Below are 20,595 nucleotides of genomic sequence, written 5' to 3'. Positions count from 1 at the left end.
ACACAGAAGTGAATTGGCCGGTGGCTTTGGCCTGAGCTGGTCTGTCAGCATCACAGATGTCTGGTATGTTTATAGGCATGGCTGAACAGGCAATTAAAAGCTGTCGACTTTAAGGGTGTGTCTAAACTACATGGCTCCGTCGATGGAGCCATGTAGATTAGGCTGATCAGCAGAGGGAAATGAAGCTGCGATTTAAATAATCGTGGCTTCATTTAAATTTAAATGGCTGCCGCGCTCTGCCAACCAGCTGATGATCAGCTGTTTGTTGGCAGATCCGGGCAGTCTGGACGTGCCACTGTCGACAAGGAAGCCTTTGTCGACTGGCGCAGGTAAACCTTGTTTCACAGAGCGCGGCAGCCAGTGTACAGTCTTTGCCCTCCGAATCGCAACAACGACACTCACCTCCACCACTTCCACAAAGTCCTACGATCCAGCCGGAACAGTCAGACTAAAGAAGGACAGTTGTCCAAAGCAGAAGATCCTCAGCCAGATACATCGCCAACGGACCACTCATCATCTTCACCAGATGAGGCGGTAATCCAAGGTGATGTCTCTCTGCCCGATGACCTGAAACAATTTTAGGATCTTTTTAAACGCATTCTGGAGAGCCAAGAGGTGCAGGTAGGGGAGATTCAGCCAAAACAACATAGTCTGTTGAAAAATCTACATCCGCAGCACCTGGGTAGGATCGCGCTCCCTATCGATGAGGTGATCATGGAGGCTGCGGAAGAGATCTGGCAGACTCCATCATCTGCATCACCAATGAGCAAAAGGGCTGATAAAAAAGTACTTTGTGCCCTCGAAAGGGTTGGAGTTCCTGTTCAATCACCCCTAGCTTAATTCAGTGGTGGTCGATGCGGCCCAACACAGGACCAAAGCGCTGCAATACAGGAACATCCTCCCTGACGGAGATAACAAAAAACTAGACATCTATAGAAAAGTATATTCGTCATACACGTTGTTGCATATCACAAATTATGCTGCCCTTCTTTCAAACCATAATTTTGACAATTATTCAAAGTTGGCGGACCTTATGCAACACCTTCTGTAGGCTAAAAGACCACTTTTATAATCGGTGGTACAGGAAGGATACGCCTCATGTAGAGCTTCACTCCAGATCGCCCTGGATGTAGCAGATACGACTGAAGGCACCACTGCTACAGGGATTCCCATGAGGAGAATCCTCATGGCTGTTGTCTACGGGAGTTCCTATATAGCTCCAGAATAAAGTAGAAAATCTCCCATATGACAAGCAGAAACTTTTTGCCACCAAGACAGATGAGGTCCTTCATTCAGGAAAGGATTCTCGTATGATTCTTTGCACGCTGGGGATGTATACGCCTCCCTATAGGCGTAAACAATGCTATACCTATCAAAAGAGGTGCGATTATTCATTCCATAGACAACATCGCACCTTTGACCAGCTGCGGTTCAGACAGTGACCACAGTGAAAGCGCCCCCAGCCCACCCGCTCGTCCAACCAGCCTTCCTCAAAGCAGCAGATTAGACTGCTTCATCAAGGATGCGCACATACCTTCTGTTGTCAGCACAGAGTGCAACGCACCCTTTCTCTTTCACTATCGCTGAAGACCACGCTATCACCAGTGGGCCAGCATCATCTCGGACCGATGGGTCTTAGAAATCATAGCATCCAGTCTTATCATCCTGTTCACTTCCATTCCTCCAACTACCCCACCCACCCTGTCCCTCTTTAGGGACCCCTCTCACGAGGACCTGTTGAAACAGGAGATCCATCATCTTCTCGCCATTGGAGCCATAGAGAGAGTACCCCACAAGTTCCGGGGAAAAGGGTTTTATTCTCAATATTTCCTCACTACCAAAAAAACCCAGAGGATGGAGACCTATTCTTGAACTACGAAAGCTAAACTGATACCCTTGGAAACAACGTTTCAACATGGTGACCCTAACCATTATTATACCGTCGCTGAACAAGAGAGATTGGTTCGCGGTCCTCTACTTACAGGACACTTATTTCCACATTGCAATATGTGTGGCACACAGACGATTTCCTCAATTTGTAGTAGGAGACGAGCACTTCCAGTACAGGGTGCTTCTTTTCGGTCTCACATCTGCCCCTAGGGTGTTTTCCAAAACCCTAGCAGTAGCTGCAGCCCACCTTCGCAGAGTAAGTGTTATGATTTTTCCCTGTCTAGATGATTGCCTTATCAGAGGTCGCACATGTTCAGAGATACGCCAAATGGTAGCAGTAATGAGACAGACTTTCGAGTCCCTCAGACTCATCATAAATGTGCAAAAATCTTCAGTAGAGCCAGCTCAGACTCTGAATTTCATAGGGGCACAACTCAACTCGATCTCAGCACATGCATACTTACCTGTTGAACAATTCAAGGCAATCCTTGAATTAATAAACACCCTGCTGCGTGCGTCAACTCTTCCTGCATACGTTTCTCAACAATTAATGGGTCACATGGCAGCTACCACCTTCGTGGTTCAGCATGCAAGGTTACATTTTCGTTGACTCCAGCATTGGCTGGCATCCGTTTACATCCCAGCAAAATACAGCATGCACAAACTGGTAGTTCTACCGCAACATGTCCGAAGGTCCCTCCATTGGTGGACTGAGCCAGAAAATCTCATGGCAGGTATCCCTTTCCACCGTTCTCAACTGTCAAAGCAGATAACTACAGATGCTTCCCTCACCAGTTGGGGTGCTCACATGGGCAATTTAACAGTTCAGGGGTGCTGGTCCGAAGCAGAAATGTTGCTCTACGTCAACATCCTCAAGCTCAGAGCAATTCTTCACGCCTGCAGACATTTCAGATCCCACATAATAGGGACAATGACCAGGGTGCTCACAGACAACGTCGCAACAATGTACTATGTCAACAGGCAATGGGGGGTTCGGTCTCGATCCCTCTGTGCGGAGGCGGTCCGCTTATGGGACGGGTGCATCCTCAACGACATTGTACTCACAGCTTTGTACTTACCTGGTGCCAATAATGCCATTGCGGATTCCTTCAGCAGACATTTCCCTCGCGACCACGAGTGGGAGATCCGGACCAATATTCTTCACCGCATCTTCCGTCGTTGGGGGTTTCCTCTGATAGACCTATTTACAACTCTCAGCAATGCGAAATGCCTGAAGTATTGCTCCAGAGCAGGAATCGGCCATCAGTCCATGGGAGACGCCTTTCTCTTTCATTGGGGAACGTCCTTACTCTTCGCCTTTTCACCGGTTGTCCTTGTACCCAGGGTCCTAGAGAAAATCGACATGGACGCATCCCGGGTGATTCTTATAGCACCTTCCTGGGCTCAACAGCCATGGTATCCAATATTTCACCAAATGTCCGTACAACCATCATACCGTCTTCCCCCCCACTACCAGACCTGCTCACTCAAGAGATCGGCTCTCTGCTTCATCCAAGACCCGAAATCCTGCACCTGACTGCTTGGCTACTAGTTGGTTCCGGGCATCTGAAAACCTCTGTTCAAAGCAAGTTAAACCCGTCCTACTGCATATCAGGAAGGATTCCATGCGAGCCACTTACCTGACTAAGTGGACTAGATTTAAAGCATAGTGTAATATAGACCTACACGCTTCACCTTTACATCGTATATTCAATTATATCCTGCATCTGCAACAAGCAGGGCTCTCCATAGCCTCCTTGAGGGTACATTTAGTGGCAATCAATGCATTCCATCACATCGTGGAAGGTGGGTCATTATTTTCCCATAACCAAGAGGTTTTTGAAGGGGCTCACAAATCTTAACCCACCATGAAGGCCCCCACCGCACTCTTAGAATCTGGACTTAGTGCTGGACACCCCAACATGTCCTCCATTTAACCCGATGGCTACAACGTCACTGCACTTACTTACAATCAAGTTCCTCTTTTTATTAGCCATGTCGGCACAGAGTTAGCCAACTTTCACATCAACATCAACGAGCCAATTGTTCTTCCTTCCTTTTATCCCAAACTTCATACTTTGTCGTGGGAAGCAATCCTCCATACACTGGCCATACGCTGAGCCCTTGCTTTTTACATCAACAGGACGCGAGGCTTTCGCAAGACAGACGGTCTGATAATATCACTTGCGGATCGTTGCAGGGGCCAGGCCTTATCCTCCCAACATATTGTGAAGCTCATAATTTCTTGTATTACTACCTGTTATTCCATCTGCAATAAGAAGCGTCCATCTCAACCTGAAGCCCGTTTGACAAGAACATTGGCTACATTTACAGCTTTTCTAAGAAGAGTCCCATTCCGTGACATTTGCCGAGCAGCGACATGGTCCTCCAATGTCACCTTCATGAAGCATTATGCAATCATACATCAATTTGCTTCCGACTCCTCGGCTATAGCAGTACTTCCACTGTATCAGAAGCCTTGATTCCATAGCTCACTTTCTGGACTGGGGTACTGCTCCATAGTCACCAACAGTGAAGCACCCACGGGGACCACTCAAAGAAGAAGAAGTTACTCACCTTTGTCCAGTAAGGATGGTTCTTCGAGATGTGTCCCCATGGATGCTCCATGACCCTCCTTCCTCCCCGCTCTGGAATCTTGGTTTTCTCTTTTTCTCATTATAGATGATCAAGCGGGTGAGAGGAACTGGCAGGAGCCGGACCGCGCACAATGGACAAAGGGCGCAAACGGCGCGAGATGCTGACCGCGCATGCGTAGTCTGGCTGAGCATGGCTATTGCAAGTCTCCGATCTGCGGCACCAGGACGAGCCTGACACCAACAGTGGAGCACCCATGGGGACACATCTTGAAGAACCATCATTACTGCATGAAGATGAGTAACTTCTTTTCAAGAAAAGAGAAACTTGTCTATCTCACCAACAGAAGTTGGTCCAATAAAAGATATTGCCTTACTCGTGTTGTCTTTCTAATATCCTGGCACTAACAGACTACAACTACATTCTACATATAAGACCTACATCAAGAAAGCTAAATAAAAGCACACAGTCAAAAATTTGCATTCTTTTGTATTCTCAACATAAGCTAATCTTCATCTTCTTTGGATTTTTAGGTTTTACCAGAACTACTTTCACTGTTTTTGGGAGTCTTATTGTTTATTTCAGTAGGTTGAAAAATTGGATTTTTTTGTGGGAAAATGCTCATTTTTTTCACAAAAAAAGAGAAGAACCTGTGAGAATATTGAAATAAAATAGCTACATTTACCTAAGTCCACAGATGTGTACTTCACTCCCTCATTCTCGTCTGTGATTTGAACTCCTTGCTATTGACAACCTCCCTCTGACTGAGCTACATGGTGAATCATGTGAGTAACATTGCTCTGGTGCATCATGGGAGAAGTCCAGCCAAACAGCTGGTTCAAAAAAAAAGAATAAAGGCATGAAGCACTTGAACTACAACTACCATGAATTTCTGCACTATCTTAGGCAAATACAGTTTAATGTTGAATGGACTCAAAGTGAAACATTGAGATTTAGTTCCTCACACCAGAATAAAATTTGTCAACTAGAGAGTGTCAAAAATTTTGTTTCAGTTAAAAATATGTAAGTGGATTATTCTGACATTTTTAATTGGATTTTTTTTTTTTTTGGTAAAATGTCAGAATATGAAAAATTGCTGTGGGAAAGAAATTCTGAGTTTTGCTTATTACAAGTACTAATTATTACATAGTGTTTAGTATGTGCCAGATTGTAGACATCAAAGTAAAAGTAGGGTGTGTACTTCTTTTAAAGAAAGTAGAGCTTTTTATGACTGGTAATGATATTTTCATACTATAATTTATTATAGGAAAGATTAGTTCACTTAATTTTAAACTACTCCTGGCACTTTATATGGTATGCAATAAAGTAAAATTGCTACACACATGAAGGGGTTCAGTTGAGTAAAAACAGATTTAAAATTAGGAATGATTTATTTTGGAATGTTCTAAGGCCACTTTTTTTTTTTACTACAACCCCTTCAATGTTGCTTTCTTCTATTTTGCATAAGTAATTGATAGCGTATGTACAACACTGAAAAATCCAGGGACTGAGTGTGACAGTAAGTTAGCACGTTAGGTCACAAAGGAAGAATGGGTGGGTGGCCTCCATCTAGTCATTAATGGTTAGTTACCTCCATCACAAAACTGCCACAAAATGTCATACAACTGAACTTGATTATCAGTCTCAGCTATAGAAAAGACTAAGACTGGGAACAGTAAAGAACACGGGATTAGACTGTAGGATCAGAATGGTTTGCAGAATAGCCTGAAAAAATACACTGTGCCAGCCCTCGTGCATGATTTGCTGAAGATTCTGTAGTGCAGTGATGGGGTGTCAAGTGTATTTGTAATGCATTGAACTACAACACACTACAAACTGTTCTACAAAATATCTTGAAATGCACTGGGTGTTACCTATGAATTACAGTTTTACCAGATGGCAGATGCAGCAGCCATTCCATTGCCACAGCTGTTTGTTCTGCAAGAAGCCGCTCATGTGGCCTGACTTAGCAAAAAGAAGAAAAAGTATATCATCAGAAACTGCTTGTACAAAAAATGTAAAATATACATGCCCTTAGCAAGTGCAAAATATCATCATTCAGCATGCTTCTCCCATATAATATATGAAATAATATAGGCAATTAGACCATAATCCAAGTATTACATAAACAACCAGCAAGTTTTGCTTTTTTCTCTCTTTTAGTCGGGTGGTATTGGACTTATCCTCCTAGTCAATGGGTACAGAGATGGAGCAAAATTGCACATTAACTCGTGCTCCAGAGCCAATTTTATAGATCTAAGGTATCCTAAAGAGTGGTTTCCAGTTTTCAGCATTTTATGAATGGCTGACTGGCATTCTTTCATGATATTGGACTGTCACAGAGGAGAATAGTGGGCATCAGAGCAGGATTGGGCTTCTGCTTCAGTGTCTGTCTCTGTGCCTCTCTTTGTAGAGCATCTTGAACAAAATATAGTCTCTAGTTGCCATGGCAGTGGAATTTTTGTCAGGTTTAGTGCTGAGAGCTATTTTAGCATCTGCAAGCCTGACAGTTCACAAAGCTCTTTTAATGAAAACATTGTTGATTTAAACAGAAATGCTTTTGGAGAAATGCAATAAGTTAAGCAATCAGAAAGCACTGACCATGTCTAATGTCTTGCTGACCAGGTGAAATGATTTTGCAGTCCAGGAGCCATGGCAGTAAGCTTGAAAGTCTCTGCTCTTGTTTTTGAAAATGTACATGACTGTTTCCTTGCCATAGGAATACATAGGAGAGCAGTGTTTCCATCTAGGAGATTTGCAGTTCATCATAAGCCTGGATTCCAGCATACTCCATTATCCTGTGCTTTGAGTACTTTTGGTTGCCTGTTCAAGACTTGTTTAGAAGTTTGTTCCCTAATTTTTTTTCCATATTGAGAACAACCTCTGAATGACTTCTGTGTTATAGTTCTGTTCCCTTTAATCTATCTCCAGGAGACTGTATATTGTGTCTCTTCTGCAACATGCTGCATTATTGTGCCTCACTAAATGGCTGCTGTTCTTGCTGGCACAATCAGACATCTTTAAAAATGCAAAGGTGCACAATGGAGAAAACAGTAATAAACAGCTACATATTATTTATGAATGTATTTATTTTTACTGATGTAGCACCTAGGACCAAATCACAAGTATTGCCTCATTGTGCTTACATATACATAATACAAAGACAGTTCCTGCCTCAGAAAGTATGATATGATACTGATTGTCATGATGAGCAGATGTTTCTGCATTCTGGCTGCCTACCTCTTGTCAAATATTTTATAGGCATCATGACAAAGGAGAGTTTTATGGAACTATATAGTACACAAGAAGGAAAATAATCCATATATCTTCAGTATTGCCAACCAGTGTTCCCTCTAATTTTTCCCACACCTGAGCAGAATTAATTTTATGTGCATCAATATGGAGGTTATGTGTGAGGGGCAAGGGGTTCTGACTGTAGGAGGGGACTCATACCTGGAGCACAGGGTTGGGGTAGAGGAGTGTGAAGGCTCCAGTTGAGGAGTGCAGGCTCTGGGGTGAGTCTGGGGATAAAGGTCTCCGGGTTGGGACAGAGGATAGGGATGCAAGGGCTCTGTCTGGGAGGTGTTGGGCTGAGAATGAAGGGTTCAATGTGCAGGTTATCCCAGGAAAAGGACTGTCCCCAACCATCTCTTTCCACAGCCACTACAACTCCAGTGGGCACAGCTGGAAAAGGGGTGCCTGTCCCTCATCCAGTGCAGGTCTAGGAAAGGCTAAGGGGGGCGGGGGCTGTGGAAGGGGCATCTGTCCCCTGGTAATGGCAGCTCTGGGTTGGGTGTCAGGAAGCAGCTGCAGGCAGAACCGGGAGGCACCCTCTCTCCTCAAATCTGTGCTGGGGCTAGCGACCAGAGGTGGCTCTAGGAACCCACCCTGACCTTTGCATGGGATTTGTTATGCAAGTTAGAGGGAACTTAGCTTCCAACCCAAAATGTAATAAATCATGGGTCAGATGCGTTCAAATCATAAGATTAGAACATAAGAACGGCCATACTTGGTCAGACCAACAGTCCATCCAACCCAAGATCCTGTGTGCTGACAGTGGCCAATATCAGATGCCCCAGAGGGAGGGAACACAATTTTATCCCTCCCCTGTTACTCACCTCCAGAGAAACAGAGGCTAGGGACACCATTCCTACCCATCCTGGCTACTAGCCATTGATGGACCTAACCTCCATGAATCTATCTGGCTCTTTTTTTTAACCCTGTTAAGGTCTTAGCCTTCACCACATCCTCTGGCAAGGAGTTCCAGAGGTTGACTGTGTATTGAGTGAACACAAACTTCCTTTTGTTTGTTTTAAACCTGCTATTAATTTCATTTGGTGACCTCTATTTCTTATATTATGGGAATAAGTAAATAAGTTTTCTTCTTCACTTTTTCCACACCAGTCATGATTTTATAGACCTCTATGGTGTCTCCCCTTAGTCTCCTCTTTTCTAAGCTGAAAAGTCTAAGTCTTTTTAATCTCTCTTCGTATGGGACCCAATCCAAACCCCCTAATCATTTTTTGTTGCCCTTTTCTGAATTTTTTCCAATGCCAATCAACATATCTTGAGATGAGGCGACCACATCTACATGTAGTACAGTTTTATATAGAGGCTTTAAAATATACTCTCTTATTTTCTATACCTTTTTAAATTATTCTTAATATATTATATGGCTGTACTTTTTTCTTTCTCTGACACACACATCTTAACTCATATCTTATTTCCTATCCCTTGGTTTCAGCTCTCATATCTCACATATTATGTTCAAAAGCTTCAGAGGGGTAGTCTGGTAACACTTTAAAGACTAACAAAACATGTAGATGGTATCATGAGTGCGCATGAAAGCTCATGATATCATCTACATGTTTTGTTAGTCTTTAAAGTGCTACCAGACTATTTGTTTTAAGTTTATTATATTGTGTCTGAGTGACAAAAAGAGAAGGAATACAGCAGTTCCAGTTCTCCAAGATTTATAGATTAAAGTGATTTTGGCCTCCACTGCAGGAGTGCTCACTGGAAGACCCTGCCAAGAACAGATTACACAGTTTTGTATAAAATCTGATTAAGTTGGCCCGGTAACTTTAAGACAAATTAGCACCATTTCATGTTGGCATTGCAATCTCCAAGATAACTTTCATTGGAAAGCAAACATACAAATTTGAATAGACTTTGAACTAGCAATTGAAATCTCTGCTAAATGATTGTGATGTATTGATGTCGAACATTTTGTGTGAGGGGGTTATAGTAGGTCCATGAAACAGTTAAATTTAAATGTTAGTATTTATTTTTCCTCACTTTTAAATATTTATAAAAGTTTGTGGAAGAGAAAATTTTGGTGGAATTCAGAGTGTTTAGTGAATAGGTATTAGAAACTGAAATGTGGAGGATCAGGCCAAATGGATGTAGCAATGGCAGTCATGCCTAGTGGTTGGTGTGGTGTCATGCCAGGGCAGGAATTGGTGCCAGTGGTCAGAATCAGCAGCAGGTTCAGAACAAAGCAAAAGTGTAGTGGGGAAGGAGCAAGGACAGGGCTAGAACATGATTGTAGTTGGAGCAGGCTAAAGCCTAATGGAGTCTGTGACTCATTAGGCAGGGAATAGTGTCACTCTATGAAGTGATGTTGGGCAGACTGAGCTACTGTTTCTTTGATGAGGCTTATACACTTTCTCTGAGAGACACCAGACTGTCCTGTGGATAGGCTGGACTCTAGAACAGAAAATGATTTACCATTGCATTCAGGATGTTTCATAACACACATGTGCCTCACAGTAGGCTCAGAACCCAAATTCAGAAAGCTAACTGAAGCGTAAATGGATATCTGGCCACGTTCTAGTCCTCTGGCACTAGATTGTGACTGGCAACTGTGCAAATGAACTGGGGGTAGGAGAGGTACAAGGAGATTTCCTTCAATGGATCCATGTAGCCTATCAAGTTCAGTCAAATTCCAGTGCTCAAAGTAGTGTAGGACATGCTTGTCCCAGAGGCATATGGCTCCCTAAATGGGTCAGAGAGTAGGCAGAGACCATATCACTATCCCTCTGCTGCATCCCCAGGAGTATAGCAGTGGGGCTATTCTAGGAGGCAGGAAGTACAGCTCCGTATTACTCATAATACAAATTTGTGCCTGAAAGTCACAGTACAGGCAGTCCCCGGGTTACATGGATCCGACTTACATCGGATCCCTACTTACAAACGGGGTGAGGCAACCCCGCACTAGCTGCTTCCCCCCAGCAGACCAGGGAGACGCGAAGCTAGCCCCCCCCTCCCCAGCAGACCAGGGAGCGGCTTTTCTCAGCAGACACCTCAGCTTGAGAATAAAGGACTGAGGGAAGTGAGATGTGGGAGAATAAAACTGAACTCTGGAGAAATGTTTGGCTAGAGTTTCCCCTACAATATGTACCAGTTCCGACTTACATACAAATTCAACTTAAGAACAAACCTACAGTCCCTATCTTGTACGTAACCCAGGGACTGCCTGTATTATCCCTACTCTTGCTTTGCTGGAAACATTGTAATTTGTACCACTAGAATGGCAATGCATTGATGAATAATATCTGGTTTATCAGTAGCCTAAAATAGTGTCATGTTTCAAGGAATAATCTGCTGCTGTCTAGACTACATATATAGATGGATATTGACTCCTTTTTTAAGCATCCAAGTACCGGCCCCTTTTGTATACAGCATGTTAGACTAGTCAGATCAAAATGACATTTTCTTTATTCCTAGTTTCATATTTTTTATATTGAATTATTATCATAGCAAAAACATTTTGATACAGATTTCCATAAATTAAGCACCTGTTGTTCCAATACCTATAATTTTATACATCTAGATATTTTCCACATGTGTGTGCTTTTTTATTAGAAAGAAAATATAATTTTAGCACAAGAATCCCAGGCAGAAGAGGTTGTAGAAAGCTTTCTCCATATAGGCATGTAGGTTAGGAAGGAAACGATTAACTGGAGATTGGCACATAAGGGATTGCCTGGTATAACAGCAGCAGAATACATAGACCTTTCAAATGTGTGATTAAATAGTCCTGCCAGTGGGTACAGGGCCTTACTGCCAAGCTTTATAAACATCATTTCAAGTTAAAGCTATTTCTCTTATAGCAAATAGAATGAAAACAAAATTGTATATTCCTTCAAGAAAGCTTTTATTTCCTGATAGTTATTAAGCTAGTACTTTACAAAATGTATTTTGCAGTGTGCTCTTATGGTTGCTATCAAGAAAATAGCTTCAATAAAACACATATTTTTGAATGCAGAAGAAATGATAAACCTGGAAGCTAAATTGGGTTTTCAAAGATTATATGAGAAGCAAAAATAGGCCATGAGTCAAATGAACTAGAAGTGAGATAAAGGACTATCCTTCTCTTCCTTCTCCTCTGCAGCTATGTTTTTAGTGCTACACAAAGAATCCTATTTTGTAATCATTGTCTTTGGTCAAGGAATCACCTCCTGTTTGCTTGTTCTGCACATTTTTACTATCCAATTTCTCTAGCATAGTAACTGGTCTGTCACACTGAACAGCCAAATCTGTACGTAAGCCCCATTGCTGATAGGTTAAAACATACTCTGAATAGGTCATTGGAAGATGAGCATTGACCTACATAGTATCAAGTAATGGGTTCAAGCTGCCAGATTTGAAGGTGAATTTGGGTAATGTACTATACATACCATTTCTGCCATCTGCTTACTGTCTGAGTTAGCTGTCAGTTCTTATAAGTAGATCAGTCCAAGAATCTTCTACAGAAATACTGTCTGGGTTAAAGCCACGATGGCATGCAAATTCACCTGAAAGATTGCTGCTAAATACTCCTATCTTGGTTATTTGTGGAGAATTTCCTTTACATTCTGTGAACAAAGAGGAAAAATAGCGAGCTAATTAAATAATTAAGTGAACTTATAAACAAAACAGTGTGTTCAGTTAGAATAGATTCTCAATTTCTGTCTCTTTCAATGGATAACTAGCGACAAAACATATTTAGCTACTGGTAGCTGAAAGCATAAATAGTAATACTTTTTGGCCAGAAACCAAGATTTTTTTAGGGGCATTGATACTATAGTGTTTCTCCTTTTTTTGTTAGGTTTTATTTTAAGACATTTTTCAAGCGAAAGAAGTTGCTGGTTTCCAAAACATGGCAGTTTATAGCTGTAGACAATGACCAAATGATGTGGATGAGAAAAGCTGTCTTGCTGCCTTGTGAAACTGTATCAGCCTTGCCCAGATTGTGTTTCTGGTAGGGATGTGAAAGGTGGAAAAGAGGGGGTTGCACTCCTGACATCCCCCACCCAATGAACAAATGGGCAAAGATACCTCACTCCCTGCTAATGCATCAGCAAATAAGGATGTAAAAGGGAAGTCAATGCTTTATGTTGGAAAAAGGCTGTAGCAAAATATTTTCTGCTGGAGCATGGGGGCTTCCTCCACCACACCATCCTTTATTCTTGGATGATTTGAATGTATCATTCTAATCTGAGATTTTGAACTTGATTACTTGAAGAGCCCATGGAGAAATAAGTTGACTGTAACTGTCCAAAGCAATAAGTGGGAAAAATATGTAGACATGCATTAACAAAACCAGCAAAATGTGCTCTTGTCTGGGGGCCTGCTTTGGAAATCTATCTCCATAACATTCTCATGGCAGGTTTGATGTCCAAAAGGAATGGAACACAAGATGATGGTGAGGAATAAGAGCCAAAGAGTGTCTTAGAGATTTATATTTAGGGCACTATTCTCTCCCCTTTCTCCTGAAAAATAGTGCTTTACTCCATAGAAATTCCACTGAAACTAGTGAGACAACCTGCGCAGTAAGGTGCTGTTCAACAAGAGTAAGAACAGCAGTATCAGGCCCATAATGAGTGCTGTGTAATTATCACAAGAATGGCCTGTCCACAAGGGTTAGATTCTGCCTGTCCCTTATGTTGGTTGACATTGTGGGGGAAGAAGTATGAAGCTTCACCCTAACTTCTGTGGCCTGTTAGAATTGCAGTGCCAGCACTGATGGTAGCACGGGGACTTCTTGCTAATTGATTCCCTTCAGCATGGAGCGAGGAAAGATGTAAAGGGACAGAGAGCAGCTAGGGCCATGATTTTGCTCTCCTTCAGTACCAACCATCATAGACATGCTGCATCTCTTAAATAGATATAGCACTTTGCACTTTTCTCCAGGCATAGGCAACTCTGAAGAAAAATGCTTTCAGTGCTCTTAACGTCCCCTGAATCAGTGCTGTTACCAGTCTGCCAAAAGCCTCGGTCCCAATAGTCTCCCAGTGCTAGTCCTAACCCCTAGAGTTCCCCACCACTCCCCTATCCCCCAGCACCAGCCACTGACTTCAGAGTCCTCTGCACCCAGCTCTCCCCCCCCCCCCCCCCAGTGCCAGCCTCTCATCCTCAGAACCTCTCAGTGCCAGCCCCCTGTACCAGGTCTTCTATTGCCAGCCTCCTGTTTCCAGAGCCCCACTGCAGGCCAGATCTGGTGGCTTGGTGGACTGGATCCAGCCTGTGGGTCATATTTTGCACAGATCTGGTCAAGGTGGATAGGCGTAGTTGAATACTGTTATACCCCTTTATGTCTTCTTTTCCTGGAGCAGGTAAGGGAAGGGAGAAGACTGGGGAATGGGCAGAATCTGGGCTTCATCTCCTGTATCTTCTGATCAGTACAGCTGAGCTACAATTTGCTGCTGATATAGATTAGAAGATAAAAATTTCATTCCAAGGTATTTCTGTTTTAAAATCCTGTCAATGCTTCTGGAGGGAAGCAACTTTAGGCATCACCCTTTGTTCAGGAATGTACCAAAGTTAAATTCTTCCCCAGAGAGTGGAAATTTCAATATTTAACACTTTCTCCAGAACCTTTTCATTATTCACTTACATCTAACTTTACCTACAATGAAAGAGACTTTAACTATTCATTGGCTTATTCCACACAAAAATACTCAACAGTGAATTAGTCAAAACTAAAAAATATATACACATGCTCATTCGATGTGAGCTGACAGTGACAATATTAGAAAAAATATAAAATCCATGTTTATACATTTAACCTGTGGGGAAAATGATAAATACCCTTTCAAGCTGCAGCTGCTCTAATTATTTATGGAAATCCCCAAAGTTGATGTCCCTGAAATAACATTTTGCTGAGCTGTTTGTAAAATGCAGTCATGGTCTGAAGGAAAACAATAAGTCAAAAGAGAAGAAGGCTCCTTCTTAGAAATGACATCTGGTAAAGAGTTAGAAACTGAGCAATAATAATTCTGAATCCCTCTGTATCTTTGCTAATTTTGTGTCGTCTTTTACTAGTAGAAATCATTCTTCCTTAATTCTGAGCATTCTTTAGAATATATTTTAATTATGTCAAGAGACAGTTTGTTATAATATACTGAGAGTGTAATTGGAAAGTTCATTATATGTATATTTGAATATTTAAACTAATTTTAAGTGTTTTCCATTCTTCCATTTAATGCATTGTCCCAAATTAGTGATTCAGTTTGACTCTCCTTTTCAAGCAAATATGTCATAGTTAATCCTTCTAAAGTGGTGTGACTTCAGTCTCATTTCATTTGTATTTGATGAAGTGCACCACCAGATTGAGTGTCAGTCTTGAACTCCTGTTATAATTCTTAATATATCCTTCTTGTGAGTCAGAAAATTATGAAGCCAGTGCTCAACTTAAAAAACACACCTATTTTTCTAGAGGTCTTATTGCCTCCACTGGTTTCCACAAAGGGCTTTGGGATATGGTGATCTTCCTAATAGATGTTTATTTATATATAGAACCCTGTACATATTTACTCTGCTACATTGGTTGGGTCATTTGAGGTACTTTATACACTTACTAGTACTCTGGCATTAACAAAGTTTTCCTTAATAAATCCATATTTAATCTCAATGAATAACGTCCTCAAAAATCCTTAAATTGGACTCCGGGCAGTTTTCTTGTTCAAATTGTACTTATTTAAGGACATACATAAGCAGAAATGGGGTTCCTTCTACCCATAGCTAGATCATTATCGTGATAGGAAAAATGAATAAATTTGAACTGAAATAGACTTGTGATTTTTTTTGAGAGTTTCATCTATGGTCTTGAACTCCACTAAAACTAACAATTAAGGCAGAATATGTACAAGATATGTTATGTTATAAGTTATAACACATAATATATACATTTAAAACATTTTTAAAATTAAAGCCATCTATCCAAATCAAAAGCAGAAAAGCATTCTAAAACATAATTACTGTGCCATTATTCCAGGTATTATATGGTCACTTGTGCCTCACAATGTGCCTGCATGCAATTCATGATGCAACAAACATATCCTGATAATATTTTTTGCTCTTTTATACTATGGTATATAGTGCACTTTCCTGTATCTATTGGTATTTCCATTCATGTCGTGTACACTAACCACCCCCATATACTTTAAAAGTTAATTCCTTTATTTTTATTGTTGCTTATTAATTCAGAAATCATGTCTATGCTTGTAAAGGATGAATGGTCAGCATGAAATATCTCATGAAACAATTATAGGTATTGATTTTAGAGAATCACTCTAGTCTTCTATGAAAGTCTGATAGAAAATTATGTTTAGACATAACCATTATTACTGAGATTCTGAACTCTTGACTCGAAAAAACTTTCTTTAATGTCAGTAGGAGTTTTCACTGTGTAAAGAGGAAGCAGAGCCCAAAAAAAGACTGCATGCCCATGCTACTGTCTTTTACATTGCAAGTAGTGCTTCTGGCACAGCTGTGGCTGTGCCCATGGGTCCTGTGCTTCTGGAAGATAGCCTTCAGCCTCAGAGGCTCTCTGTGTCCCTACACATGGCCTCATTCTTTTTACTAGAGGCAGGGTTCACAGCATATTTAGCCATACTCATCACAAGCTAGTCCATAATGTGGTGGTGAAACTCCTCTGTAGTCCCGGTCTCCCTATCCAGGGACAGACTCTGTAGTGGTGTGGGGAGGGCTGGGGGGGGGGGGGGGGGAACCCAAGCCCTCCCGTTACTCTGGATTCTGGCCCAGGGACCCTAAGACAACTACTTCCCTGTGCCACTTCCCCAAACTGGGATCCCTTCCAGTACGTTCCCTCTGGTTCCTGATCCTCTATCACTCTCTTCCTTGCCTTGCAGCTCCCAGCTCTCACCCAAACCTTTCTCACTCTCAGCACTTCGACTCTTTCCTTCCTCCTCATGTGCCACCTAATTAACAAAAGAGAGCCCTTTTAAACCAGTCCCAAGTGGTTCTTGATTGCGGGTGGTCTAATTAGCCTGACTCCATTTGCTTTGGAAGGCTCCTAATTAGAGTTGCCAGGTGTCCGGTTTTTAACTAGACAGTCCAGTATTTGAGCTTTCTGTTTGGGAAACAAATTGAGAAAATATAAATGAGAAGATATAAATGTCCGGTATTTTCTAAATAAGATGTAATGTAGATTGTGATGTAATGTCAAGTGTGTCCCGTATTTTTGTTGAAAACATCTGGCAACCCTACTCCTTATTATCTCCAGGTGTTCTAACTGGCCTGATTGTCCAGACTGCTTCTGGAAAGTTCCTGCTGGTTCTAGACCAGCCCCTGCCAGTTTACGCAGGGAAATGAGACCTACTTAGTCTAAGGCTCACATACTTTCCTTCTTACACTTTTTTGTAAGAAGAAAAATTGGTAAGAGATTAATCCCACTTCACTCCCACCCTCTGACCTGATCCTGTCACAGCTAAAGTTAAAAGTTGTTTCTGTAATTATATGTAGATTATGGGAGATTTAACAAAGGCATCATACATGTAATTAAATACTTATTCGAGCAGTCAAAATAAAATATATTTAGTGCTATTAGTCCCCTTCATCTGAGTTAAATGCTGAAAATTGATTTATTTTGAAGAATGTTGCTCCCAGAGACAGCTGCCCTTCAAATGGCAGTTATTTTCTTTAGTTTAAGGAAAATAGTAAATTGGTAATATTTGGCCAGTTCAACAGATTTCATAAATTTCTAGTTAAAGATGCCATGCCCTTAAGTTATGATCAGCCAACAAGTGATTGTTGTCATGTCCAAACATGGGTTCCACGGGTTTTGTGGCTTACATTTGTTTGGGGGTATTACTCGAGAATGTTTGTGAACAGAATGCCATTTTTGCAGTTCTGAAGTGGCATTAACTTTTTTGTTAATGAAGTGGGATTAATCTCTTAACATTAATCAAGTTATTTTCTCTAATTCACTTCCAGAGTTGTTAATGTTATTGGTCAAACTTTGATCTCCTTGATCCTTCTCTGAGTTCAAATTTACTCTGCTGAAATCACTGAAGAAGTTCTGGATTTACTTCAAATGCAATCAAAATAAGGAAATATGTACTACTTAGTCCAGGCATGGGCAAGAGATGGCCCAGAGGCCAGATCCAGCCCATCTAACACTTTGATCTGGCCTGTGGACTGTATCTGGCCACCTTTTATTTATATCCTGCTGCCTGAGCCACCAGATTTCCAGGTGATGGTTCAGGCAGCAGGGTCCTATTTAAATGACTCATGATTCTTGGTCATGGCGCTACCCTGGCAAAGGCCAGTGCCACAAGCCTTTTAAATCGCTGCAGCAACCCTGGTGGCTCCTGGGCAATTCAGTAATGGTAGTGCTGGGAGCCAGCAGCCGTTTTCTATGTTTTTAATTCAAAGCCTCTGGCCCTAGACAACTCTGATGGGAGGATAGGCCCCAGATTCTGCACCTTCTGCCCCAAACCCCACTCCCCTGGGAGCGCGAGTGTAGCCTGCTTGAGGCCACATAGCAAAATTCATTAAGTGGCCTCTCTGCAAAAACTATTGCCCACCCCGACTTAGTCTGTCTCCCACTATACTTAAATTCCACCCTTTCCCCATTTTGGAGTGCTCTGCTAAAATTTGGAATAGGATTCCATGAACGCAGTGTCTTCATTATTCATTTTTTTTCTATATTTTCAGGAATTATTTACTTGATAACAACTCTCAGTCACTTGGATCATACCATGGTGTTCTTCACTGTTTCCGCACGGGATGGAGGAGGTCTTACCTCTGTTGTTAATGCAACTGTCACAGTAAACATCTTCCAGACCACTTTGGCACCAGCAATATTTGAGAGGTCACGGTATACTTTTTCTGTTCTGGAAGATGTCCCTGAAGGCAGCCATGTTGGAACTGTAAAAGCAAGGGAACCTTTAAGTAAGTTGCCCACTTAGATGGCATTCAGACAAGTTACAACATATTCTCATTGTAACTAGCACTGAATCATAAGCAAACTATCTTTCTTTTTTAAAAGCTACGGAGGGGTAGCTGAGTTAGTTTCTAACTGAAAAAACTTTAAAAAACCCGAATTGTCTAGCAGCACCTTAAAGACTCACAAAATATGTAGATGGTATCATGAGCTTTTGTGGGACAACCCATTTTCGGTTTTTCTCACAAAAACTCATGATACCATCTACATCAGGCATGTCCAAAGTCCGGCCCGCGGGCCAATTGCGGCCCGTGTTCCGGTTTAATATGGCCCCCCAGGTAATTTGGCAATATCTATCTTTTATGGCCCCCAACGAATCCATATGTATTGAGATGAATACATTGTAAAATCTCAGTTAATGTCAGTTGGTCTAAATCAGTTATAAATATATTTGGACACAACATGTATACTTGGTGTTATGTTCCTGTTCATATTTTTTGAACTTAAAAGTTGACAGACAGCCTTTATTACCAATAATATGTAATGTACTTTACAATGTTCCTGACATATATTTCAGCTTCCTGGATTTTTTTTTTCATCTGGCCTTCAGATATGAAAGGCAGAGTGATTTAACACCTGTTTAGATTTGTCATCCATGTGACGAAATGAAAAGTATGCTGTTTGCAATAAACTTTGCATAAAATAGTTAATTTGCATTTAATTTTAATGGTTCAAAGAATGTCAGGCAAAATGGTCGGCCCTCATGCATGTTCACTTCATCAAATCTGGCCCTCTTTGAAAAAAGTTTGGACACCCCTGATCTACATGTTTTGTGAGTCTTTAAGGTGCTGCTAGACTATTCGTTGTTTCTTATGTTTTTCTTTTTTAACTCATTGTTTTGTTAATGTCAGACATGCTTGTAGGGAAAATAATCAGCCACACCCAGATTAACTCTTAGCCCTTCCCTCGGTGATCTGTGTATAACACACAAAAAAGGACACATTGTGTGAGAATGCAAAGTAATAGTCCTGTTTCTAACGTGGTCTGTGGGACCCTTTGCCTTCTTAATAGTCAGGGCCTCCACCTAGGATAGGTGAGTTTACAGAGCCCCTCACCTCCTTGTAGTCTTCCAAGAGTGTTTTCCCAACTCTTTCCTGGAACCTCCCCTCCAAGAGTTGAGACCCTCATCTATATTCCTGCCTGATGATCATCATAATGAGTGACCTAATGCTGGCCAGCTGGGTCAGATGATTCCTAGCACCTGCCTGTTGGCATCTCTTCAGAACACAGCTATGCATGCCTTAAAAAGACAGTTCACCATTACAATACTACATAATCATAATGCTTGTATAAGTTTAAAACTTAATTCCCTTTGTATAATGATGGTCCACAGAGCACTTCTTGGTGATCAGTGGTGAGCTGGCAAGTCACTTGCAGTACTGCTTCCACCTTATTATTTACAGTTGCTAAATTGCACTAAAAGACCGTTAAAATGCATTGAATACTGTGCATTATTGTTTTTTCTTATAAACAGTTGCTTTAGTTGCAATGTGGATGTTACGTTCCAAGTAGGTAGAGAAGAGGTCAGTGCAATTATGCATTTCCAGATTCTTGTGGCAATCTTTATGTTAATGGTTGGCCCACACTATGAAAAAGTTAGCAATTCTGTGTATTAGAGCAATGGTAAGGTGAAACTGTTTGAGGGAATCTAGAAAAATGTTTTCCCAAATTAAATGGAGAAATCCTGGTGTTCTTATAATGTTTTTCTAAATTAATTTGATTCTTTATTTTCTGAGAGGAAAAAGCTCAAATCCTGTTATATCCTTCATAGCTGCAGAAGACCCTAACTGGTATGGCTCTTCTACAGAAAATTGTGGAGGTGGGATTTAGGAATCTCGCAAAAGGAATTCAAATACCATGTTGGTAATGGAGTTCCT

General features: G+C 41.4%; 1 protein-coding gene across 1 annotated transcript in view; it reads left to right on the top strand.

The window, feature by feature from the left end:
* The window catches only part of DCHS2 (dachsous cadherin-related 2), a 190,054-nt gene that overhangs the window by 86,273 nt on the left and 83,186 nt on the right, over positions 1-20,595 (top strand). Inside the window, exon 4 of the mRNA XM_025185469.2 lies at positions 18,430-18,666. Within this exon, the coding sequence (XP_025041254.2) occupies positions 18,430-18,666 (237 nt within the window). The remainder of the gene's footprint in view (positions 1-18,429; positions 18,667-20,595) is intronic.

Source organism: Pelodiscus sinensis, chromosome 5, assembly GCF_049634645.1.
Source record: "Pelodiscus sinensis isolate JC-2024 chromosome 5, ASM4963464v1, whole genome shotgun sequence".
Lineage (NCBI taxonomy): Eukaryota > Metazoa > Chordata > Testudines > Trionychidae > Pelodiscus > Pelodiscus sinensis.
The sequence above is the reverse complement of the archived record's forward strand: the minus strand, read 5'-3'. Positions and strand labels throughout refer to the sequence as shown.